Source organism: Nerophis lumbriciformis, linkage group LG03 (genome assembly GCF_033978685.3).
Source record: "Nerophis lumbriciformis linkage group LG03, RoL_Nlum_v2.1, whole genome shotgun sequence".
Taxonomy (NCBI): domain Eukaryota; kingdom Metazoa; phylum Chordata; class Actinopteri; order Syngnathiformes; family Syngnathidae; genus Nerophis; species Nerophis lumbriciformis.
The window spans coordinates 68,491,674-68,519,198 of record NC_084550.2 but is presented as its reverse complement, the minus strand read 5'-3'; the positions used below and the strand labels follow the sequence as shown (position 1 = coordinate 68,519,198).

Here is a 27,525-nt window from a genome sequence, read left to right as displayed (position 1 = left end):
TGGTGAAAGTCTGAAAAATGGCCAATTCATTTTGAATGGGGAAAATGTCCCTGAAAACTGGGAATTGTTGGGAATCCGGGAATTTTTTTTTTTTAATTGTTGAAAGGGAGCACACAATTTTGAACAGGCTGAATATTTTGAAGTTGGAACAGTTTGAATCGGATGAAAAATGTGTGAGTTGTGGAACTTTGGAAAATGTCCCATTCATTTCAATGGGAACTTCCTGGAAATTTGGGAAAAGCGGGATTTTTTTTTTAAAGGATTAGGAACATGAATGTCCTGAATGAGCTGAATTGGTTGGTGTTGGAATTGTTTAAATCGGTCAAGAAATGTTGAATTTGTAACAGTTTTTAATTGAGAAATTCCGGGAATTTCGTGAAAACAGGGAATTTTTCTAGTTCCTTAACCAACTTGGTTTTTGTCCTGAATATGAGGAGTGTTTTGATGGTGGAACGGTTGAAAAATGTGTAAGGAGTAGTCAAACTTAAGAAGGGTGGAAATAGGTAACCAAAAAACGAGAATTCCTGGAAATGTGTTGAATGTGGAAAACTGGTAGTTTGAATGTCCAGGATGAGTTGAATGTGTTGAAGGTGGAATGGTTTTAATCGGTTGAAAAATGTGGGAATGGTGAAAGTCTAAAAAATGGCCAATTCATTTTGAATGGGGAAAATGTCCCTGAAAACTGGGAATTGTTGGAAATCCGGGAATTTTTTTTTTTTAATTGTTGAAAAGGAGCACACAATTTTGAACAGGCTGAATATTTTGAAGTTGGAACAGTTTGAATCGGATGAAAAATGTGTGAGTTGTGGAACTTTGAAAAATGTCCCATTCATTTCAATGGGAACTTCCTGGAAATTTGGTAAAAGCGGGATTTTTTTTTAAAGGATTAGGAACATGAATGTCCTGAATGAGCTGAATTGGTTGGTGTTGGAATTGTTTAAATCAGTCAAGAAATGTTGAATTTGTAACAGTTTTTAATTGAGAAATTCCGGGAATTTCGTGAAAACAGGGAATTTTTCTAGTTCCTTAACCAACTTGGTTTTTGTCCTGAATATGAGAAGTGTTTTGATGGTGGAACGGTTGAAAAATGTGTAAGGAGTAGTCAAACTTAAGAAGGGTGGAAATAGGTAACCAAAAAACGAGAATTCCTGGAAATGTGTTGAATGTGGAAAACTGGTAGTTTGAATGTCCAGGATGAGTTGAATGTGTTGAAGGTGGAATGGTTTTAATCGGTTGAAAAATGTGGGAATGGTGAAAGTCTGAAAAATGGCCAATTCATTTTGAATGGGGAAAATGTCCCTGAAAACTGGGAATTGTTGGAAATCCGGGAATTTATTTTTTTTAATTGTTGGAGGGGAGCACACAATTTTGAACAGGCTGAATATTTTGAAGTTGGAACAGTTTGAATCGGATGAAAAATGTGTGAGTTGTGGAACTTTGAAAAATGTCCCATTCATTTCAATGGGAACTTCCTGGAAATTTGGGAAAAGCGGGATTTTTTTTTAAAGGATTAGGAACATGAATGTCCTGAATGAGCTGAATTGATTGGTGTTGGAATTGTTTAAATCGGTCAAGAAATGTTGAATTTGTAACAGTTTTTAATTGAGAAATTCCGGGAATTTCGTGAAAACCGGGAATTTTTCTAGTTCCTTAACCAACTTGGTTTTTTTCCTGAATATGAGGAGTGTTTTGATGGTGGAACAGTTAAAAAATGTGAAAGGAGTAGTCGAACTTAAGAAGGGTGGAAATAAGTAACCAAAAAACGAGAATTCCTGGAAATGTGTTGAATGTGGAAAACTGGTAGTTTGAATGTCCAGGATGAGTGGAATGTGTTGATGTCAGAATGGTTTGAATAGGTTGAAAAATGTGGGAATTGTGCAACTTGGAAAAATGTCCCATTAATTTCAATGGGAACTTCCTGGAAATGTGAAAATTTTGAGAAAAGCGGGATTTAAAAAAAAAAAATGATTAGGAGCATGAATGTCCTGAATGAGCTGAATTAGTTGGTGTTGGATTTGTTTAAATCAGTCAAGAAATGTTGAAATTAGTAACAGTTTTTAATTGAGAAATTCCGGAATTTTGTGAAAACCGGGAATTTTTCTACTTCCTTAACCAACTTGGTTTTTGTCCTGAATATGAGGAGTGTTTTGATGGTGGAACGGGTGAAATGGGTTGAAAAATGTGAAAGGAGTAGTCGAACTTAAGAAGGGTGGAAATTGGCTACCAAAAAATTAGAATTCCTGGAAATGTGTTGAATGTGGAAAACTGGTAGTTTGAATGTCCAGGATGAGTTGAATGTGTTGAAGGTGGAATGGTTTTAATCGGTTGAAAAATGTGGGAATGGTGAAAGTCTGAAAAATGGCCAATTCATTTTGAATGGGGAAAATGTCCCTGAAAACTGGGAATTGTTGGAAATCCGGGAATTTTTTTTTTTTTAATTGTTGAAGGGGAGCACACAATTTTGAACAGGCTGAATATTTTGAAGTTGGAACAGTTTGAATCGGATGAAAAATGTGTGAGTTGTGGAACTTTGGAAAATGTCCCATTCATTTCAATGGGAACTTCCTGGAAATTTGGGAAAAGCGGGATTTTTTTTTAAAGGATTAGGAACATGAATGTCCTGAATGAGCTGAATTGGTTGGTGTTGGAATTGTTTAAATCGGTCAAGAAATGTTGAATTTGTAACAGTTTTTAATTGAGAAATTCCGGGAATTTCGTGAAAACCGGGAATTTTTCTAGTTCCTTAACCAACTTGGTTTTTGTCCTGAATATGAGGAGTGTTTTGATGGTGGAACAGTTGAAAAATGTGAAAGGAGTAGTCGAACTTAAGAAGGGTGGAAATAAGTAACCAAAAAACGAGAATTCCTGGAAATGTGTTGAATGTGGAAAACTGGTAGTTTGAATGTCCAGGATGAGTGGAATGTGTTGATGTCAGAATGGTTTGAATAGGTTGAAAAATGTGGGAATTGTGCAACTTGGAAAAATGTCCCATTAATTTCAATGGGAACTTCCTGGAAATGTGAACATTTTGAGAAAAGCGGGATTAAAAAATAATAATAATTAGGAGCACGAATGTCCTGAATGAGCTGAATTAGTTGGTGTTGGATTTGTTTAAATCAGTCAAGAAATGTTGAAATTAGTAACAGTTTTTAATTGAGAAATTCCGGGAATTTTGTGAAAACCGGGAATTTTTCTACTTCCTTAACCAACTTGGTTTTTGTCCTGAATGTGAGGAGTGTTTTGATGGTGGAACGAGTGAAATGGGTTGAAAAATGTGAAAGGAGTAGTCGAACTTAAGAAGGGTGGAAATTGGTTACCAAAAAATTAGAATTCCTGGAAATTTGTTGAATGTGGAAAACTGGTAGTTTGAAGGTCCAGGATGAGTGGAATGTGTTGATGTTGGAATGGTTTGAATAGGTTGAAAAATGTGGGAATTGTGCAACTTGGAAAAATGTCTCGTTAATTTCAATGGAAACTTCCTGGAAATTTGAAAAATTTGGGAAAAGCAGGATTTTTTTTTTAAAGGATTAGGAGCATGAATGTCCTGAATGAGCTGAATTGGTTGGTGTTGGAATTGTTTAAATCGGTCAAGAAATGTTGAAATTAGTAACAGTTTTTAATTGAGAAATTCCGGAATTTTGTGAAAACCGGGAATTTTTCTAGTTCCTTAACCAACTTGGTTTTTGTCCTGAATATGAGGAGTGTTTTGATGGTGGAACAGTTGAAAAATGTGAAAGGAGTAGTCAAACTTAAGAAGGGTGGAAATAGGTAACCAAAAAACGAGAATTCCTGGAAATGTGTTGAATGTGGAAAACTGGTAGTTTGAATGTCCAGGATGAGTTGAATGTGTTGAAGGTGGAATGGTTTTAATCGGTTGAAAAATGTGGGAATGGTGAAAGTCTGAAAAATGGCCAATTCATTTTGAATGGGGAAAATGTCTCTGAAAACTGGGAATTGTTGGAAATCCGGGAATTTATTTTTTTTAATTGTTGAAAAGTAGCACACAATTTTGAACAGGCTGAATATTTTGAAGTTGGAACAGTTTGAATCGGATGAAAAATGTGTGAGTTGTGGAACTTTGAAAAATGTCCCATTCATTTCAATGGGAACTTCCTGGAAATTTGGGAAAAGCGGGATTTTTTTTTAAAGGATTAGGAACATGAATGTCCTGAATGAGCTGAATTGGTTGGTGTTGGAATTGTTTAAATCGGTCAAGAAATGTTGAATTTGTAACAGTTTTTAATTGAGAAATTCCGGGAATTTCGTGAAAACAGGGAATTTTTCTAGTTCCTTAACCAACTTGGTTTTTGTCCTGAATATGAGGAGTGTTTTGATGGTGGAACTGTTGAAAAATGTGAAAGGAGTAGTCAAACTTAAGAAGGGTGGAAATAGGTAACCAAAAAACGAGAATTCCTGGAAATGTGTTGAATGTGGAAAACTGGTAGTTTGAATGTCCAGGATGAGTGGAATGTGTTGATGTCAGAATGGTTTGAATAGGTTGAAAAATGTGGGAATTGTGCAACTTGGAAAAATGTCCCATTAATTTCAATGGGAACTTCCTGGAAATGTGAACATTTTGAGAAAAGCGGGATTTAAAAAAAAAAATGATTAGGAGCATGAATGTCCTGAATGAGCTGAATTAGTTGGTGTTGGAATTGTTTAAATCGGTCAAGAAATGTTGAATTTGTAACAGTTTTTAATTGAGAAATTCCGGGAATTTTGTGAAAACCGGGAATTTTTCTACTTCCTTAACCAACTTGGTTTTTGTCCTGAATATGAGTGTTTTGATGGGGGAACGGGTGAAATGGGTTGAAAAATGTAAAAGGAGTAGTCGAACTTAAGAAGGGTGGAAATTGGTTACCAAAAAATTAGAATTCCTGGAAATTTGTTGAATGTGGAAAACTGGTAGTTTGAAGGTCCAGGATGAGTGGAATGTGTTGATGTTGGAATGGTTTGAATAGGTTGAAAAATGTGGGAATTGTGCAACTTGGAAAAATGTCTCGTTAATTTCAATGGAAACTTCCTGGAAATTTGAAAAATTTGGGAAAAGCAGGATTTAAAAAAAAAAAAGGATTAGGAGCATGAATGTCCTGAATGAGCTGAATTGGTTGGTGTTGGAATTGTTTAAATCAGTCAAGAAATGTTGAATTTGTAACAGTTTTTAATTGAGAAATTCCGGGAATTTTGTGAAAACAGGGAATTTTTCTAGTTCCTTAACCAACTTGGTTTTTGTCCTGAATATGAGGAGTGTTTTGATGGTGGAACGGTTGAAAAATGTGTAAAGAGTAGTCAAACTTAAGAAGGGTGGAAATAGGTAACCAAAAAACGAGAATTCCTGGAAATGTGTTGAATGTGGAAAACTGGTAGTTTGAATGTCCAGGATGAGTTGAATGTGTTGAAGGTGGAATGGTTTTAATCGGTTGAAAAATGTGGGAATGGTGAAAGTCTGAAAAATGGCCAATTCATTTTGAATGGGGAAAATGTCCCTGAAAACTGGGAATTGTTGGAAATCCGGGAATTTATTTTTTTTAATTGTTGGAGGGGAGCACACAATTTTGAACAGGCTGAATATTTTGAAGTTGGAACAGTTTGAATCGGATGAAAAATGTGTGAGTTGTGGAACTTTGAAAAATGTCCCATTCATTTCAATGGGAACTTCCTGGAAATTTGGGAAAAGCGGATTTTTTTTTTAAAGGATTAGGAACATGAATGTCCTGAATGAGCTGAATTGATTGGTGTTGGAATTGTTTAAATCGGTCAAGAAATGTTGAATTTGTAACAGTTTTTAATTGAGAAATTCCGGGAATTTCGTGAAAACCGGGAATTTTTCTAGTTCCTTAACCAACTTGGTTTTTTTCCTGAATATGAGTGTTTTGATGGTGGAACAGTTAAAAAATGTGAAAGGAGTAGTCGAACTTAAGAAGGGTGGAAATAAGTAACCAAAAAACGAGAATTCCTGGAAATGTGTTGAATGTGGAAAACTGGTAGTTTGAATGTCCAGGATGAGTTGAATGTGTTGAAGGTGGAATGGTTTTAATCGGTTGAAAAATGTGGGAATGGTGAAAGTCTGAAAAATGGCCAATTCATTTTGAATGGGGAAAATGTCCCTGAAAACTGGGAATTATTGGAAATCCGGGAATTTATTTTTTTTAATTGTTGGAGGGGAGCACACAATTTTGAACAGGCTGAATATTTTGAAGTTGGAACAGTTTGAATCGGATGAAAAATGTGTGAGTTGTGGAACTTTGAAAAATGTCCCATTCATTTCAATGGGAACTTCCTGGAAATTTGGGAAAAGCGGAATTTTTTTTTAAAGAATTAGGAACATGAATGTCCTGAATGAGCTGAATTGATTGGTGTTGGAATTGTTTAAATCGGTCAAGAAATGTTGAATTTGTAACAGTTTTTAATTGAGAAATTCCGGGAATTTCGTGAAAACCGGGAATTTTTCTAGTTCCTTAACCAACTTGTTTTTTTTCCTGAATATGAGGAGTGTTTTGATGGTGGAACAGTTAAAAAATGTGAAAGGAGTAGTCGAACTTAAGAAGGGTGGAAATAAGTAACCAAAAAACGAGAATTCCTGGAAATGTGTTGAATGTGGAAAACTGGTAGTTTGAATGTCCAGGATGAATGGAATGTGTTGATGTCAGAATGGTTTGAATAGGTTGAAAAATGTGGGAATTGTGCAACTTGGAAAAATGTCCCATTAATTTCAATGGGAACTTCCTGGAAATGTGAACATTTTGAGAAAAGCGGGATTTTAAAAAAAAAAGGATTAGGAGCATGAATGTCCTGAATGAGCTGAATTAGTTGGTGTTGGATTTGTTTAAATCAGTCAAGAAATGTTGAAATTAGTAACAGTTTTTAATTGAGAAATTCCGGGAATTTTGTGAAAACCGGGAATTTTTCTACTTCCTTAACCAACTTGGTTTTTGTCCTGAATATGAGGAGTGTTTTGATGGTGGAACGGGTGAAATGGGTTGAAAAATGTGAAAGGAGTAGTCGAACTTAAGAAGGGTGGAAATTGGTTACCAAAAAATTAGAATTCCTGGAAATTTGTTGAATGTGGAAAACTGGTAGTTTGAATGTCCAGGATGAGTGGAATGTGTTGATGTTGGAATGGTTTGAATAGGTTGAAAAATGTGGGAATTGTGCAACTTGGAAAAATGTCTCGTTAATTTCAATGGAAACTTCCTGGAAATTTGAAAAATTTGGGAAAAGCAGGATTTTTTTAAAAAAGGATTAGGAGCATGAATGTCCTGAATGAGCTGAATTGGTTGGTGTTGGAATTGTTTTAATCGGTCAAGAAATGTTGAAATTAGTAACAGTTTTTAATTGAGAAATTCCGTTAATTTCGTGAAAACCGGGAATTTTTCTAGTTCCTTAACCAACTTGGTTTTTGTCCTGAATATGAGGAGTGTTTTGATGGTGGAACAGTTAAAAAATGTGAAAGGAGTAGTCGAACTTAAGAAGGGTGGAAATAGGTAACCAAAAAACGAGAATTCCTGGAAATGTGTTTAATGTGGAAAACTGGCAGTTTGAATGTCCAGGATGAGTTGAATGTGTTGAAGGTGGAATGGTTTTAATCGGTTGAAAAATGTGGGAATGGTGAAAGTCTGAAAAATGGCCAATTCATTTTGAATGGGGAAAATGTCCCTGAAAACTGGGAATTGTTGGAAATCCGGGATTTTTTTTTTTTTTAATTGTTGAAAGGGAGCACACAATTTTGAACAGGCTGAATATTTTGAAGTTGGAACAGTTTGAATCGGATGAAAAATGTGTGAGTTGTGGAACTTTGAAAAATGTCCCATTCATTTCAATGGGAACTTCCTGGAAATTTGGGAAAAGCGGAATTTTTTTTTAAAGGATTAGGAACATGAATGTCCTGAATGAGCTGAATTGGTTGGTGTTGGAATTGTTTAAATCGGTCAAGAAATGTTGAATTTGTAACAGTTTTTAATTGAGAAATTCCGGGAATTTCGTGAAAACCGGGAATTTTTCTAGTTCCTTAACCAACTTGGTTTTTGTCCTGAATATGAGAAGTGTTTTGATGGTGGAACGGTTGAAAAATGTGAAAGGAGTAGTCAAACTTAAGAAAGGTGGAAATAGGTAACCAAAAAACGAGAATTCCTGGAAATGTGTTGAATGTGGAAAACTGGTAGTTTGAATGTCCAGGGTGAGTTGAATGTGTTGAAGGTGGAATGGTTTTAATCGGTTGAAAAATGTGGGAATGGTGAAAGTCTGAAAAATGGCCAATTCATTTTGAATGGGGAAAATGTCCCTGAAAACTGGGAATTGTTGGAAATCCGGGAATTTTTTTTTTTTTATTGTTGAAAGGGAGCACACAATTTTGAACAGGCTGAATATTTTGAAGTTGGAACAGTTTGAATCGGATGAAAAATGTGTGAGTTGTGGAACTTTGAAAAATGTCCCATTCATTTCAATGGGAACTTCCTGGAAATTTGGGAAAAGCGGGATTTTTTTTTTAAAGGATTAGGAACATGAATGTCCTGAATGAGCTGAATTGGTTGGTGTTGGAATTGTTTAAATCACTCAAGAAATGTTGAATTTGTAACAGTTTTTAATTGAGAAATTCCGGGAATTTCGTGAAAACCGGGAATTTTTCTAGTTCCTTAACCAACTTGGTTTTTGTCCTGAATATGAGAAGTGTTTTGATGGTGGAACGGTTGAAAAATGTGAAAGGAGTAGTCGAACTTAAGAAAGGTGGAAATAGGTAACCAAAAAACGAGAATTCCTGGAAATGTGTTGAATGTGGAAAACTGGTAGTTTGAATGTCCAGGATGAGTTGAATGTGTTGAAGGTGGAATGGTTTTAATCGGTTGAAAAATGTGGGAATGGTGAAAGTCTGAAAAATGGCCAATTCATTTTGAATGGGGAAAATGTCCCTGAAAACTGGGAATTGTTGGAAATCCGGGATTTTTTTTTTTTAATTGTTGAAAGGGAGCACACAATTTTGAACAGGCTGAATATTTTGAAGTTGGAACAGTTTGAATCGGATGAAAAATGTGTGAGTTGTGGAACTTTGAAAAATGTCCCATTCATTTCAATGGGAACTTCCTGGAAATTTGGGAAAAGCGGAATTTTTTTTTAAAGGATTGGGAACATGAATGTCCTGAATGAGCTGAATTGGTTGGTGTTGGAATTGTTTAATTCAGTCAAGAAATGTTGAATTTGTAACAGTTTTTAATTGAGAAATTCCGGGAATTTCGTGAAAACCGGGAATTTTTCTAGTTCCTTAACCAACTTGGTTTTTGTCCTGAATATGAGAAGTGTTTTGATGGTGGAACGGTTGAAAAATGTGAAAGGAGTAGTCGAACTTAAGAAAGGTGGAAATAGGTAACCAAAAAAACGAGAATTCCTGGAAATGTGTTGAATGTGGAAAACTGGTAGTTTGAATGTCCAGGATGAGTTGAATGTGTTGAAGGTGGAATGGTTTTAATCGGTTGAAAAATGTGGGAATGGTGAAAGTCTGAAAAATGGCCAATTCATTTTGAATGGAGAAAATGTCCCTGAAAACTGGGAATTGTTGGAAATCCGGGAATTTATTTTTTTTTATTGTTGAAAGGGAGCACACAATTTTGAACAGGCTGAATATTTTGAAGTTGGAACAGTTTGAATCGGATCAAAAATGTGAGTTGTGGAACTTTGAAAAATGTCCCATTCATTTCAATGGGAACTTCCAGGAAATTTGGGAAAAGCGGGATTTTTTTTTTAAAGGATTAGGAACATGAATGTCCTGAATGAGCTGAATTGGTTGGTGTTGGAATTGTTTAAATCAGTCAAGAAATGTTGAATTTGTAACAGTTTTTAATTGAGAAATTCCAGGAATTTCGTGAAAACCGGGAATTTTTCTAGTTCCTTAACCAACTTGGTTTTTGTCCTGAATATGAGAAGTGTTTTGATGGTGGAACGGTTGAAAAATGTGAAAGGAGTAGTTGAACTTAAGAAAGGTGGAAATAGGTAACCAAAAAACGAGAATTCCTGGAAATGTGTTGAATGTGGAAAACTGGTAGTTTGAATGTCCAAGATGAGTTGAATGTGTTGAAGGTGGAATGGTTTTAATCGGTTGAAAAATGTGGGAATGGTGAATTGGCCAATATATTTTGAATGGGGAAAATGTCCCTGAAAACTAGGAATTGTTGGAAATCCGGGAATTTTTTTTTTTTAATTGTTGAAGGGGAGCACACAATTTCGAACAGGCTGAATATTTTGAAGTTGGAACAGTTTGAATCGGATGAAAAATGTGTGAGTTGTGGAACTTTGAAAAATGCCATTTCAATGGGAACTTCCTGGAAATTTGGGAAAAGCGGAATTTTTTTTTAAAGGATTAGGAACATGAATGTCCTGAATGAGCTGAATTGATTGGTGTTGGAATTGTTTAAATCGGTCAAGAAATATTGAATTTGTAACAGTTTTTAATTGAGAAATTCCGGGAATTTCGTGAAAACCGGGAATTTTTCTAGTTCCTTAACCAACTTGGTTTTTGTCCTGAATATGAGAAGTGTTTTGATGGTGGAACAGTTGAAAAATGTGAAAGGAGTAGTCGAACTTAAGAAGGGTGGAAATAAGTAACCAAAAAAACGAGAATTCCTGGAAATGTGTTGAATGTAGAAAACTGGTAGTTTGAATGTCCAGGATGAGTGGAATGTGTTGATGTCAGAATGGTTTTAATCGGTTGAAAAATGTGGGAATGGTGAATTGGCCAATATATTTTGAATGGGGAAAATGTCCCTGAAAACTGGGAATTGTTGGAAATCCGGGAATTTTTTTTTTTTAATTGTTGAAGGGGAGCACACAATTTTGAACAGGCTGAATATTTTGAAGTTGGAACAGTTTGAATCGGATGAAAAATGTGTGAGTTGTGGAACTTTGAAAAATGTCCCATTCATTTCAATGGGAACTTCCTGGAAATTTGGGAAAAGCGGGATTTTTTTTTTAAAGGATTAGGAACATGAATGTCCTGAATGAGCTGAATTGGTTGGTGTTGGAATTGTTTAAATCGGTCAAGAAATGTTGAAATTAGTAACAGTTTTTAATTGTGAAATTCCGGGAATTTTGTGAAAATCGGGAATTCTTTTAGTTCCTTAACCAACTTGGTTTTTGTCCTGAATATGAGTGTTTTGATGGTGGAACGGTTGAAAAATGTGAAAGGAGTAGTCAAACTTAAGAAGGGTGGAAATAGGTAACCAAAAAACGAGAATTCCTGGAAATGTGTTGAATGTGGAAAACTGGTAGTTTGAATGTCCAGGATGAGTTGAATGTGTTGAAGGTGGAATGGTTTTAATCGCTTGAAAAATCTGGGAATGGTGAAAGTCTGAAAAATGGCCAATTCATTTTGAATGGGGAAAATGTCCCTGAAAACTGGGAATTGTTGGAAATCCGGGAATTTTTTTTTTTTAATTGTTGAAAGGGAGCACACAATTTTGAACAGGCTGAATATTTTGAAGTTGGAACAGTTTGAATCGGATGAAAAATGTGTGAGTTGTGGAACTTTGAAAAATGTCCCATTCATTTCAATGGGAACTTCCTGGAAATTTGGGAAAAGCGGGATTTTTTTTTTAAAGGATTAGGAACATGAATGTCCTGAATGAGCTGAATTGGTTGGTGTTGGAATTGTTTAAATCGGTCAAGAAATGTTGAATTTGTAACAGTTTTTAATTGAGAAATTCCGGGAATTTCGTGAAAACCGGGAATTTTTCTAGTTCCTTAACCAACTTGGTTTTTGTCCTGAATATGAGGAGTGTTTTGATGGTGGAACTGTTGAAAAATGTGAAAGGAGTAGTCTAACTTAAGAAGGATGGAAATAGGTAACCAAAAAACGAGAATTCCTGGAAATGTGTTGAATGTGGAAAACTGGTAGTTTGAATGTCCAGGATGAGTGGAATGTGTTGATGTCAGAATGGTTTGAATAGGTTGAAAAATGTGGGAATTGTGCAACTTGGAAAAATGTCCCATTAATTTCAATGGGAACTTCCTGGAAATGTGAAAATTTTGAGAAAAGCGGGATTTAAAAAAAAAAAATGATTAGGAGCATGAATGTCCTGAATGAGCTGAATTAGTTGGTGTTGGATTTGTTTAAATCAGTCAAGAAATGTTGAAATTAGTAACAGTTTTTAATTGAGAAATTCCGGGAATTTTGTGAAAACCGGGAATTTTTCTACTTCCTTAACCAACTTGGTTTTTGTCCTGAATATGAGGAGTGTTTTGATGGTGGAACGGGTGAAATGGGTTGAAAAATGTGAAAGGAGTAGTCGAACTTAAGAAGGGTGGAAATTGGTTACCAAAAAATTAGAATTCCTGGAAATCTGTTGAATGTGGAAAACTGGTAGTTTGAATATCCAGGATGAGTGGAATGTGTTGATGTCGGAATGGTTTGAATAGGTTAAAAAATGTGGGAATTGTGCAACTTGGAAAAATGTCCCATTCATTTCAATGGGAATTTCCTGGAAATGTGAACATTTTGGGAAAAGCGGGATTTAAAAAAAAAATGATTAGGAGCATGAATGTCCTGAATGAGCTGAATTAGTTGGTGTTGGAGTTGTTTAAATCAGTCAAGAAATGTTGAAATTAGTAACAGTTTTTAATTGAGAAATTCCGGGAATTTTGTGAAAACCTACAAAAAACATAAAAAGGCGGATTGCTTCCCGATGTGACGTCGCTCCGAGAGCGAATAATAGAAAGGTGTTTAATTCGCCAAAATTCACCCATTTAGAGTTCGGAAATCGGTTAAAAAAAAATATGGTCTTTTTTCTGCAACATCAAGGTATATATTGACGCTTACATAGGTCTGGTGATAATGTTCCCCTTTAAAGTGACTCACTCCATGGACAGTTGTTCGTCTGATGCACCTGGCCAGGGACGTTTTTTTTTTTTAGGTAAGCACTCCATTTATGTCGCAATAGCCTGTCTCCAAATTCCACTTTTGAGTGACTTTCGCCTCACTCTTATCAGCTTCCGTCTGCTCCAACGTCTCACTCTTCCGTCGTGCTCGCTTCTATAAGCGGCAGTTCGTCCTCAGTATATTCAGCTTCAAAAAGATACGTTTGGGAATTCTTATGTGTTCTATTTTACACATTCAGTGCCAAATAACGCAACAATTTGTTTTGCCCTGTGATATTGTACGTATGAAGATGATTCCCCCGTGAAATACACTACTTGTTCAACTTTACCACGCACATTAGGTGTATTCACAATAAGTATCGGATCGGTATCGCAGATACCTGCCTAAATTTTGAGAAAAAGGCGGATTGCTTCCCGATGTGACGTCGCTCCGAGAGCGAATAACAGAAAGGTGTTTAATTCGCCAAAATTCACCCATTTAGAGTTCGGAAATCGGTGTTTGAGAAAAAGGCGGATTACTTCCCGATGTGACGTCGCTCCGAGAGCGAATAATAGAAAGGTGTTTAGATCGCCAAAATTCACCCATTTAGAGTTCGGAAATCCGTTAAAAAAATATGGTCTTTTTTCTGCAACATCAAGGTATATATTGACGCTTACATAGGTCTGGTGATAATGTTCCCCTTTAAAGTGACTCACTCCATGGACAGTTGTTCGTCTGATGCACCTGGCCAGGGACGGGTTTTTTTTTAGGGTAAGCACTCCATTTATGTCGCAATAGCCTGTCTCCAAATTCCACCTTTTGAGTGACTTTCGCCTCACTCTTATCAGCTTCCGTCTGCTCCAACGTCTCACTCTTCCGTCGTGCTCGCTTCTATAAGCAGCAGTTCGTCCTCGGTATATTCAGCTTCAAAAAGATAAGTTTGGGAATTCTTATGTGTTCTATTTTACACATTCAGTGCCAAATAACGCAACAATTTGTTTTGCCCTGTGATATTGTACGTATGAAGATGATTCCCCCGTGAAATACACTACTTGTTCAACTTTACTACGCACATTAGGTATATTCACAATAAGTATCGGATCGGTATCGCAGATACCTGCCTAAATTTCAACCAGTATCGCTGGTATCGCACGTGTGCATCAAATCCTGACCTAAAAAGCGAACCAAACTGATGATTAGTTTGACACTCGTGATTTAAGGCTATATAAATAAACTTTGATTGATTGATTGATAGAGGGACTCACGCCGAGGTGATGGCTCGGTAGCGTTCCTGTCCCGCTGTGTCCCAGATCTGGGCCTTTATCGTCTTGCCGTCCACCTGGATGCTGCGCGTGGCAAACTCCACGCCGATGGTGCTTTTGCTCTCCAGGTTGAATTCGTTCCGTGTGAATCGAGAGAGCAGGTTGCTCTTGCCGACCCCCGAGTCCCCGATTAACACAACTGTAGAAAAGGAAGAAAAATGCTTCAGTGTGTATTTAATGCGATCACAGACACAAAAACATGCACAATCAACATTTTATTCGTTTTTTTTTTTACTTTTAACAAGCTGCATCACAAACAAAACACTGGGCGAGTAAACAATCTTTCAAGCAGGACTCAGAGCAAACTTTGTTAAACCGCCATCCAGGTCATGTTGCAATCTTCCACGATAACAAAGCAAGAATGCCTGATGGAACGTACAAACCCCGTTTCCATATGAGTTGGGAAATTGTGTTCGATGTAAGGAAACAAATTGTTGAAGCTTTGAAAGTGGAATTCTTTCCCATTCTTGTTTTATGTAGAGTTTCAGTCGTTCAACAGTCCGGGGGTCTCCACTTTTACGCTTCATAATGCGCCACACATTTTCGATGGGAGACAGGTCTGGACTGCAGGCGGACCAGGAAAGTACCCACACTCTTTTTTTTTTTTTTACGAAGCCACGCTGTTGTAACACATGCTGAATGTGGCTTAGCATTGTCTTGCTGAAATAAGCAGGGGCGTCCATGAAAAAGGGTTGCTCCAAAACCTGTATGTACCTTTCAGCAATAATGGTGCCTCACAGATGTGTAAGTTACTCATACCTTGGGCACTAATACACCCCCATACCATCACACATGCTGGCTTTTACAATTTGCGCCTATAACAATCCAGATCGTTCTTTTCCTCTTTGGTCCGGAGGACACGACGTCCACAGTTTCCAAAAACAATTTGAAATGTGGACTCGTCAGACCACAGAACACTTTTCCACTTTGTATCAGTCCATCTTAGATGAGCTCAGGCCCAGCGAAGCCGACGGCGTTTCTGGGTGTTGTTGATAAACGGTTTTCGCCTTGCATAGTAGAGCTTTAACTTGCACTTTCAGATGTAGCGACCAACTGTAGTTACTGACAGTGGGTTTCTGAAGTGTTCCTGAGCCAATGTGGTGATATCCTTTACACACTGATGTCGCTTGTTGATGCAGTACAGCCTGAGGGATGGAAGGTCACGGGCTTAGCTGCTTACGTGCAGTGATTTCTCCAGATTCTCTGAACCCTTTGATGATATTACGGACCGTAGATGGTGAAATCCCTAAATTCCTTGCAATAGCTGCTTGAGAAAGGTTTTTCTTAAACTGTTCAACAATTTGCTCACGCATTTGTTGACAAAGTGGTGACCCTTCGCCCCATCCTTGTTTGTGAATGACTGAGCATTTCATGGAATCTACTTTTATACCCAATCATGGCACCCACCTGTTCCCAATTAGCCTGCACACCTGTGGGATGTTCCAAATAAGTGTTTGATGAGCATTCCTCAACTTTATCAGTATTTATTGCCACCTTTCCCAACTTCTTTGTCACGTGTTGCTGGCATCAAATTCTAAAGTTAATGATTATTTGCAAAAAAGTTGACCATCAAATATGTTGTCTTTGTAGCATATTCAACTAAATATGGGTTGAAAAGGATTTGCAAATCATTGTATTCCGTTTATATTTACATCCAACACAATTTCCCAACTCATATGGAAACGGGGTTTGAACAAAAAGTAAGTCTCCACTTTTCAAAATGCGCTAGCTTCATGCTTATTTACATTGGCTTTGCCGTATACATGCTACTGATTAGCATTAACGACTTTACATGGCGACTTCAACATCTCAAATTTAATAATAAAAAGGACATGGAAGATGCACGTTACAATCAAACAGCTAGTGTGTAACTTACAGTATAAATACTTTGTAGGGTGCAACATATTTTTGGACTGGCACATTCAGCTTCATGGCAAAGACTACTTCTTAGCTCGGCAACACACTTTGTAGCCTATACACTACTGCCATCTAATGTCTTGAAAATGCAACTGCATGCAAAGTCTATAATACTTGCAAATGAGACTCAAAAATGTAATAATAAAACAGGATATAACAACTGGACAACACAGTTATCATAATCATCTCATAATGTATTTCATGGAAAAATGTAATATTTATTAACATATACAGAAGTCCCGAAAATTGGTACTGTTTAGTACCGGTATCGATTCCTAGGTTTCTTTCAGTAATGTTGCAATTTTCCACAATAACAAAGCAAGAATGCCTGATAGAACGTACATAAAGTAAGTCTCCACTGTTCAAAATGCGCTAGCTTCATGCTAGCCAGATACACGCTACTGATTAGCATTAACGATTTTACATGGCGACTTTAACATCTCAAATTTTGTAATAAAAACGACACCGAAGATGTATGTTACAATCTAACAGCTGGTGTGTAATAACTTACAGTATAAACACTTTGTAGGGTGCAACATAAGACTGGACTGGCACGTTCAGCTTCATGGCAAAGACTACTTCTTAGCTCGGCAACACACTTTGTAGCCTATACACTACTGCCATCTAATGTCTTGAAAATGCAACTGCATGCAAAGTCTATAATACTTGCAAATGAGACTCAGAAATGTAATAATAAAACAGGATATAACAACTGGACAGCACAGTTATCATATTTTTTAAATTTAGCATTTAAAAATGTATTTCATTATCAAACATTTAATATTCAATAACATGTATAGAACTTTAGAATTTAATGCCAGCAACACGTGACAAAGAAGTTGGGAAAGGTGGCAATAAATACTGATAAAGTTGAGGAATGCTCATCAAACACTTATTTGGAACATCCCACAGGTGTGCAGGCTAATTGGGAACAGGTGGGTGCCATGATTGGGTATAAAAGTAGATTCCATGAAATGCTCAGTCATTCACAAACAAGGATGGGGCGAGGGTCACCACTTTGTCAACAAATGCGTGAGCAAATTGTTGAACAGTTTAAGAACAACCTTTCTCAACCAGCTATTGCAAGGAATTTAGGGATTTCACCATCTACGGTCCGTAATATCATCAAAGGGTTCAGAGAATCTGGAGAAATCACTGCACGTAAGCAGCTAAGCCCGTGACCTTCCATCCCTCAGGCTGTACTGCATCAACAAGCGACATCAGTGTGTAAAGGATATCACCACATGGACTCAGGAACACTTCAGAAACCCACTGTCAGTAACTACAGTTGGTCGCTACATCTGTAAGTGCAAGTTAAAACTCTCCTATGCAAGGCGAAAACCGTTTATCAACAACACCCAGAAACGCCGTCTGCTTCTCTGGGCCTGAGCTCATCTAAGATGGACTGATGCAAAGTGGAAAAGTGTTCTGTGGTCTGACGAGTCCACATTTCAAATTGTTTTTGGAAACTGTGGACGTCGTGTCCTCCGGACCAAAGAGGAAAAGAACCATCCGGATTGTTATAGGCGCAAAGTTGAAAAGCCAGCATGTGTGATGGTATGGGGGTGTATTAGTGCCCAAGACATGGGTAACTTACACATCTGTGAAGGCACCATTAATGCTGAAAGGTACATACAGGTTTTGGAGCAACATATGTTGCCATCCAAGCAACGTTACCATGGACGCCCCTGCTTATTTCAGCAAGACAATGCCAAGCCACGTGTTACATCAACGTGGCTTCATAGTAAAAGAGTGCGGGTACTAGACTGGCCTGCCTGTAGTCCAGACCTGTCTCCCATTGAAAATGTGTGGCGCATTATGAAGCCTAAAATAGCACAACGGAGACCCCCGGACTGTTGAACAACTTAAGCTGTACATCAAGCAAGAATGGGAAAGAATTCCACCTGAGAAGCTTCAAAAATGTGTCTCCTCAGTTCCCAAACGTTTACTGAGTGTTGTTAAAAGGAAAGGCCATGTAACACAGTGGTGAACATGCCCTTTCCCAACTACTTTGGCACGTGTTGCAGCCATGAAATTCTAAAGTTAATTATTATTTGCAACAACAAAAAAATAAAGTTTATGAGTTTGAACATCAAATATGTTGTCTTTGTAGTGCATTCAATTGAATATGGGTTGAAAAGGATTTGCAAATCATTGTATTCCGTTTATATTTACATCTAACACAATTTCCCAACTCATATGGAAACGGGGTTTGTATATATATGTTGGAATAATTGTAAGTTATCACAAAAGAAATGTTGTATTATGAATGCTGTATTTCGAGGCCTAACAAGAGGAAGAAGGCTTGTGAAACGCCACTGTGATTTCAACACGGACAGATGGCAGGATCTGCTCAACTCCCGGAGGAACTCTCTTTGAAGTGTTAAACGAACTCTCTTTGAAGTAATTCACAAACTCTCTTCCAACTATTTGGTCAACGCTATTTACGACCCGCTGCCCTCTTGAAGTTGCTGTGGACAGGAGACGGGAGGGGTTATCCATTGTCCTCCAACACCTGCCCCAGCTGGATCCAGGAAGAGCCCAAGCCCGAGAAATCCGCTTCTTGGACTTCAAAGCGACCGAAAACAATGACTCTTTTACACACTTACCATTCCTGCTGTGACATATGTTGGTGCGTGAACATGGAACATCTGAATTAAAAGAGGAGACGAAAACCTTCTTCGTCAGAGCGTGCTAAGACACTGTAAGAGGTTACAGGTTGACGCATGTCTCTCCTCAATTGAGTCCAAATTGAATTCTGTCTCTGTTTGATTCCTTGCCTTTTGTCTTGTTTAATAGATGTCCTGTGTTTGAACGTGACAATATATATATATTATAAAGTGCTTCACAAATGACATTCCCTGATCTGTACCTAAACCAGCAGAATACTTCTGTAACTCTAACAAAACGAATGGACCAAAATCAAATGTCTACTGTAGAGGACGCTGGTTCTTGGAACCAGCGTCCCCCCCGGCCCCGGTCCTTAGCTTTCTGGAAATGTGGCCCCCCAAAACAAACCAGTTGCACTGACATTGCACTCGGAAGTCAACCCCTCTCGCGTTTGTTTTGACACCCGCGCCGTCCTTCGGCATGAACCTTGTCCAAGGTCTGCTATTGTTTTGAAGGCTCCCGGCGAGCACCAGGTCTGACTCAGTCCGCGCCAGGATGGCCTCCTCTGTACCAAAACAACAGCTGCAGAGGTGGGGCCTTTTTTTTTTTTTTTTCTTTCTCTCCCCCCCCCTATTTCTCCACGAAGGAAACAGAGCCAAACTTTGACAGCGTTCCAGTCCGGCCTGCAGGAAGCTGATAACGGGGCGCTCCTTCCAAACCTGAATCGACACTTTCAAGCCGCCTTGCCCTTCCTGTCGTCCCCGGCAGAAAGGGCGAGATAGAGAGAGAGAGAGAGAGAGAGCCCTGGCCTCCTGCAGATGCACTATTCATCCCACAGAGGATACTTTGTTATATCTAAATGGCCTTTTGGGTCCTGCACCCCCCCGGGATGTTAATGTGCCACAGGAGCTGATATCACCATCAAAGAGGCATTCTGAGCAGATAGATGTATCACCCAGGATCCTCTCAGATGAAGGCAAAAGTTGCACATGCAGGCCTACAACAGCTCCTATGCTCCATGCAGGATTGCAATCAAATCCCCCCACGCTCGCACTATCACCACCTGGCCAGCATCCAGACGCAATAAAAGACCATAAAGTGCGTTCGTAAAGCGAGGCCGGTGGAAAAGAAGAATGTGGTCAGCATTTCCCCTCCACCCCTGCCTCCTCCTCCTCCTTTTTTTTTTGTTGTTTTACCTTTGAACAAGAAATCGTACTCATCGTCCCGGTTCCCCATTCTCGACGAGGCCACGCCGACGTCCGTCCACGCGGGATGATGCAGTGGTGACGGGGAAGAAAGCAGGAGAAATGTGGCGAAGGAGTCTGCGCCAGAGTGCTGCTGTCACAGGGCGAGCTCGGCTGCACAAACCGCGGAGCTCCCAGCTCTGCAGAGGGAGGAGTCCCTGCGCTGCGAATAGCTGCCGCCAGAGGTCGCTGCTGCTGCCGCCGGCGTGCAGGAGGCGGTCGGGACCGCAGACGACGGGAAGAGAAATGTCCTTGTGTGTAATCGCCTACAATAATCATTTCTGACAAGAATTATTTTCATAGAATGTATAGGTTTCATATACATTGTATATATAAAAAATAAATGATAGAATGTATAGGTTTCATATACATTGTACATAAACAAATAGAGAATGTATAGGTTTCATATACATCGTATATAAAAAAATAAAAAAAAATAGACAATGTATAGGTTTCATATACATTGTATATAAAAAATTATAGAATGTATAGGTTTCATATACATCGTATATAAAAAAATTATGGAATGTATAGGTTTCATATACATCGTATATAAAAAATATATATATAGAATGTATAGGTTTCATATACATCAAATATTTAAAAAATAGAGAATGTATAGGTTTCATATACATTGTATATTAAGAAAATAGCGAATGTATAGGTTTCATATACAACCTATATACAAAAAAATAAAATAGACAACGTATAGGTTTCATATACATTGTATATTTAAAAATAGAGAGTGTATAGGTTTCATATACATTGTATATTAAAAAAATAGCGAATGTATAGGTTTCATATACAACCTATATATAAAAAAATAAAATAGACAACGTATAGGTTTCATATACCGTATTTTCCGCACCATAAGGCGCCCTGGGTTATAAGCCGCGCCTTCAATGAACAGCATATTTCAAAACTTTGTCCACCTATAAGCCGCCCCGTGTTGTAAGCCGCATCTAACTGCGCTAAAGGAATGTCAAAAAAACAGTCAGATAGGTCAGTCAAACTTTAATAATATATTAAAAACCAACGTGATGTGGGCGCGCATGGAGTCGTATATCAACATGGACGGAGCTGCGTGAAAAAAGCCACCCGGCCTCTTCGCGTAAACTTACCTTAACCACTCGCTCATCTTTTCTTCATCCATCCATCCCTTCGAGTTAGCTTTTATGATGACGCCGGCTGGAAAGGTCTCTTTTGGCAAGGTCTTCCTTTTGAATATCACCATGGGTGGAAGTTTCTGGCCATTAGCATGGCAAGCTAGAACCACAGTGAAGGATGACTTCTCATTCCCTGTGGTGCGAATATTCACCGTACGTGCTCCCGTTGTATCCACAGTGCGGTTCACAGGAATATCAAAAGTCAGTGGAACCTCGTCCATGTTGATAATGTTCTCTGGCCGGATCTTTTTTTCAGCTATCTTGTTTTTACAATATGCACGGAAAGTAGCCAGCTTTTCTTGAAAGTCTTTAGGCAGTTGCTGTGAAATAGTAATCCGTGTGCGGATGGAGAGATTGTGTCTTTTCATGAACCGGATCCCTGTCGCTTAGTAGGAGCCATTTTGTGGTCTTTACAGATGTAAACACACAAAGGAAATGAAACGTAATATCCGCGCCCTTTTTCTTCTTCTACGCGGGCGGGTGGTTGCTTACAGTAGAAGAAGAAGCGCTTCCTGTTCTATGGGGGCGGGTGCTTACCTTGGCGGTTGCTTGCGTAGAAGAAGAAGCGCTTCCTCTTCTACGGGGAAAAAAGATGGCGGCTGTTTACCGTAGTTGCGAGACCGAAACTTTATGAAAATGAATCTTAATATTAATCCATATATAAAGCGCACCGGGTTATAAGCCGCACTGTCAGCTTTTGAGTACATTTGTGGTTTTTAGGTGCGGCTAATAGTGCGGAAAATTTAAAAATAGAGAATGCATAGGTTTCATATACATCGTATATTAAAAAATTATAGAATGTATAGGTTTCATATACATCGTATGTAAAAAAAATTATAGAATGTATAGGTTTCATATACATCGTATATTAAAGATATTATGGAATGTATAGGTTTCATATAGATCGTATATAAAATATATATATATAAATTGTATAGGTTTCATATACATCGAATCTAAAAAAAAATAGAGAATGTATAGGTCTTATATATATTGTATATTAAAAAAATAGAGAATGTATGGATTTCATATACATCGTATATTAAAAATAAAATAGACAACGTATATATAGGTTTCATATATATTGTATATAAAAAATAGAGAATGTATAGGTTTCATATAGATCGTATGTAAAAAAAAAAATATATAGAATGTATAGGTTTCATATACATCGTATATAAAAAAAAGATAGACAACGCATAGGTTTCATATACATCGTATATAAAAAATAAAAATAAAATAGACAACGTATATATAGGTTTCATATACATTGTATATAAAAAATTGAGAATGTATAGGATTCATATACAACATATATAGAAAAAATAAAAAATAAAATAGACGACGTATATATAGGTTTTTTATACATTGTATATAAAAAATAGAGAATGTATAGGTTTCATATACATTGTATGTAAAAAAATATATAGAATGTATAGGTTTCATATACATCGTATACAAAAAAAGATAGACAACGCATAGGTTTCATATACATTGTATATAAAAAAATCAAAGAATGTATAGGTTTCATATACATCGTATATAAAAAATAAAAATAAAATAGACAACGTATAAGTTTCATATACATTGTATATTAAAATGTTTTAGAATGTGTAGGCTTCATATGCATCGTATATAAAAAAATTGTAGAATGTATAGGTTTCATATACATCATATATAAAAAATTAAAATTATACAATGAATAGGTTTGATATACATCGTATATTAAAAAAATTATAGAATGTAAAGGTTTCATATACATCATATATAAAAAAAATATAAAAAATTATAGAATGTATAGGTTTCATATACATCGTATATAAAAAAATTATAGAATGTATAGGTTTCATACACATCGTATATAAAATATATATATATATATAGAATGTATAAGTTTCATATACATTGTATATAAAAAAAAATTATAGAATGTATAGGTTTCATATACATCGTATATAAAAAAATAAATAATTATAGAATGTATAGGTTTCATATACATCGTATATAAAAAATAATAATTATAGAATGTATAGGTTTCATATACATCGTATATATAAAAAATTATACAATGTATAGGTTACATATACATCGTATATACAAAAATAAAAAATTATAGAATGTATAGGTGTCTTATACATCATATATAAAAAAAATTATATAATGTACAGGTTTCATACACATCGTATATAAAATATATATATATATAGAATGTATAGGTTTCATATACATCGTATATTAAAAAAAAATTATAGAATGTATAGGTTTCATATACATCGTATATAAAAAAATTATAGAATGTATAGGTTTCATATTCATCGTATATAAAAAAAAATGATTATAAAATGTATAGGTTTCATATACATCGTATATAAAAAATTATAGAATGTATAGGTTTCATATACATCGTATATAAAAAAATAAATAATTATATAATGTATAGGTTTCATATACATCGTATATAAAAAATAAATAATTATATAATGTATAGGTTTCATATACATCGTATATAAAAAATGTTTATAGAATGTATAGGTTTCATATACATCGTATATAAAAATGTTTATAGAATGTATAGGTTTCATATACATCGTATATAAAAAATAAAAAAGTATATAATGTATAGGTTTCTTATACATCGTATATAAAAAAATAAAAAATTATAGAATGTATAGGTTTCTTATACATTGTATATAAAAAATAAAAAATTATAGAATGTATAGGTTTCTTATACATAGTATATAAAAAAATTATAGAATGTATAGGTTTTATGGGCAGCACGGTGGAACAGGGCTTAATAATAATAATACATTTTATTTGGTATAGCGCTTTTCAAAGTACTCAAAGACGCTTTACAAGATAAAACAAATTAAAATATAAAACAGTTCAAAGTAATAATATAAAATACAGGAAATATAAAAGCAGTACATTGTAAAATGCAATTTGACCCATCACCCTTACTCCCTGGGAGGTGAGGGGAGCAGTGAGCAGCAGCAGTAGCCGCGCTCGGGAATCATTTTTGGTGATTTAACCCCCAATTCCAACCCTTGATGCTGAGTGCCAAGCAGGGAGGCAATTGGTCCCATTTTTACAGTCTTTGGTATGACTCGTCCGGGGTTTGAACTCACAACCTACCGATCTCAGGGCGGACACTCTAACCACTAGGCCACTGAGTACTATTTAAATGTTGCACAATTATATAAACATGCAATCTCAAATATGAAAATGACAGGGCTTGAATAGTATCCATCCATCCATCCATCCATCTTCTTCCGCTTATCCGAGGTCGGGTCGCGGGGGCAGCAGCCTAAGCAGGGAAGCCCAGACCTCCCCGGCCACTTCGTCCAGCTCCTCCACTTGGGGCAAGATCTCCTCCCTTATTTGGAGATGGCACTCCACCTTTTTCCGGGTGGAGTGCCACGAATAGTATTTGAATAAAAAATGTAATCTTGCATTGGTAAAACATTAATATGTGTGTGTGGTTTTTATAGTATAATGTATTCCTTATTTTATGGTCGTTTTATAAACATACATACATACAATGAAACCCAAAACCAGTGAAGTTGTCACGTTGTGTAAAAGGTAAATAAAAAGAGAGTACAATGATTTGCAAATCCTTTTCAACTTATATTCAATTGAATAGACTGCAAAGACAAGATATTTAACGTTCAAACTAGGAAAACTTTGTTAATTTTTGCAAATATTAGCTCATTTGGAATTTGATGCCTGCAACATGTTTCAAAAAAGCTGGCATAAGTGGCAAAAAAGACTGATAAAGTTGAGGAATGCTCATCAAACACTTATTTGGAACATCCCACAGGTGAACAGACAAATTGGGAACAGGTGGGCGCCATGATTGGGTATAAAAGCAGCTTCTATGAAATGCTCAATCATTCACAAACAAGGATGGGGCGAGGGTCACCATTTTGTCATCAAATGCGTTCAAGAAGAACATTTCTCGACCAGCTATTGCAAGGAATTTAGGGAATTCACCATCTACGCTCCGTAATATCATCAAAAGGTTCAGAGGATCTGGAGAAATCACTGCACGCAAGCAGCAAGGCTGAAAACTAACATTGAATGCCCGTGACCTTTGATCCCTCAGGCGGTACTGCATCAAAAACCGACATCAGTGAGTAAAGGATATCACCACATGGGCTCAGGAACACTTCAGAAAACCATTGTCAGTAACTACAGTTTGTTGCTACATCTGTAAGTGTAAGTTAAAACTCTACTATGCAAAGCCAAAGCCATTTATCAACAACACCCAGAAACGCTGCCGGCTTCGCTGGGCCCGAGCTCATCTAAAATGGACTGATGCAAAGTGTAAAAGTGCTCTGTGGTCTGACGAGTCCACATTTCAAATTGTTTTTTGGAAACTGTGGACGTCGTGTCCTCCAGAACAAAGAGGAAAAGAAACATTCGGATTGTTATAGGCGCAAAGTGTAAAAGGCAGCATGTGTGATGGTATGGGGGTGTATTAGTGCCCAAGACATGGGTAACTTACACATATGTGAAGGCGCCATTAATGCTGAAAGGTACATACAGGTTTTGGAGCAACATATGTTGCCATCCAAGCAATGTTATCATGGACGCCCCTGCTTATTTCAGCAAGACAATGCCAAGCCACGTGTTACATCAATGTGGCTTCATAGTAAAAGAGTGCGGGTACTAGACTGGCCTGCCTGTAGTCCAGACCTGTCTCCCATTGAAAATGTGTGGCCCATTATGAAGCCTAAAATAGCACAACGGAGACCCCCGTGTTGAACAACTTAAGCTGTACATCAAGCAAGAATGGGAAAGAATTCCACCTGAGAAGCTTCAAAAATGTGTCTCCTCAGTTCCCAAATGTTTACTGGGTGTTGTTAAAAGGAAAGGCCATGTAACACAGTGGTGAACATGCCCCTGTGACAAGTTTCTCAGTGTGAGCATGAAATATCTTGTCTTTGCAGTCCATTCAATTGAATATAAGTTGAAAATGATTTGCAAATCTTTGTATTCTGTTTTATTTACGAATTGCACAATGTGACAACTTCACTGCTTTTGGGTTTTGTAGATCATGCAAATAAATAGGCTCTATTGGTTTATTTTTTAAACAAGATTTGATTTGAGTCTTTCCTGGAATGTAACATGTGCAGATCAGAACTTGGCTGAGAGACAAGGGCGTGGAGATGTCCCCAGTGGAAGAGATCCAAAATGGCATATTTATGAAAGACAGCGACCGAGAGATGATTATCAATATTATTAAATTGCAAGATCAATTTTTCGATATTTTAGAGTGAATTTCAGATTTTACTGTTGGATTAATGACTTCAAATTGTTATTACAATCTTGGAAAATTATCAAATTGTTATTTTTATGAGAGAAATTTAAATTGTTTTAGATAAGCCTATTTTCAATTTACTCATTTCAATCTCATGTGAATTGTCTCTTATATTTACTTTTACTTTAACAGTTTTCGTTTGTATTAGATTTGTTTTATTATGTAAAAAGACAATTACTAGGAAATGGATATCCCAGGAGAGCCCAACTTTGAAGCAACAGATGGAAATCCCAATGGACGTATATAAAATGGAGAAGATAACTGCTTTTATTAATTATAAATTGGAGAAATTTACCTCATACTGGGAAAATCGGGTCACTTATGTCACGCCCCTTAAGCCTGATTTTAATTTCTGGAATATATATATATATATATATATATAATCAGAAATAAAATAATATAAACAGATAGTAAATAATAAAAAATTAAAAATATATATATATTTATTTATATATATATATATATTTATATATATACACATCTATATATATATTTATTTATATATATATCTTTTTTAAATAATTTTTTACTATCTGTTTATATAATTGTATTTTATAGAAATTGAATAAAATAATATAAACAGATAGTAAATAATAATATATATATATATATATATGTGTATATATGTATATATATATATATATGTGGGCAGCACGGTGGAAGAGGGGTTAGTGCGTGTCTGCCTCACAATACGAAGGTCCTGAGTAGTCCTGGGTTCAATCCCGGGCTCGGGGTCTTTCTGTGTGGAGTTTGCGTGTTCTCCCCGTGACTGCGTGGGTTCCCTCCGGGTACTCCGGCTTCCTCCCACCTCCAAAGACATGCACCTGGGGATAGGTTGATTGGCAACACTAAATGGGCCCTATTGTGTGAATGTGAGTGTGAATGTTGTCTGTCTGTCTGTGTTGGCCCTGTGATGAGGTGGCGACTTGTCCAGGGTGTACCCAGCCTTCCGCCTCAATGTAGCTGAGATAGGCTCCAGCGCCCCCCGCGACCCCGAAGGGATTAAGCGGTAGAAAATGGATGGATGGATATATATATATATATATATATATATATATATATATATATATATATATATATATATATATATATATATATATATATA

General features: G+C 36.8%; 1 protein-coding gene across 2 annotated transcripts in view; it reads right to left on the bottom strand.

The window, feature by feature from the left end:
- Positions 1-20,074, bottom strand: part of LOC133589063 (ras-related protein Rab-11B) — a 38,720-nt gene extending 18,646 nt beyond the window's left edge. Inside the window, exons 1-2 of one of the 2 annotated variants that reach the window (XM_061941761.2) lie at positions 19,887-20,074; positions 14,107-14,302 (exon numbers count right to left, since the gene is read on the bottom strand). In XM_061941761.2, coding sequence (XP_061797745.1) covers positions 14,107-14,302; positions 19,887-19,926 — 236 coding nt within the window. In that variant the 5' untranslated portion in view covers positions 19,927-20,074. The remainder of the gene's footprint in view (positions 1-14,106; positions 14,303-19,886) is intronic. The other variant, XM_061941753.2, reaches the window with a different exon arrangement.
- Between the last annotated feature and the right edge of the window lie 7,451 nt (positions 20,075-27,525).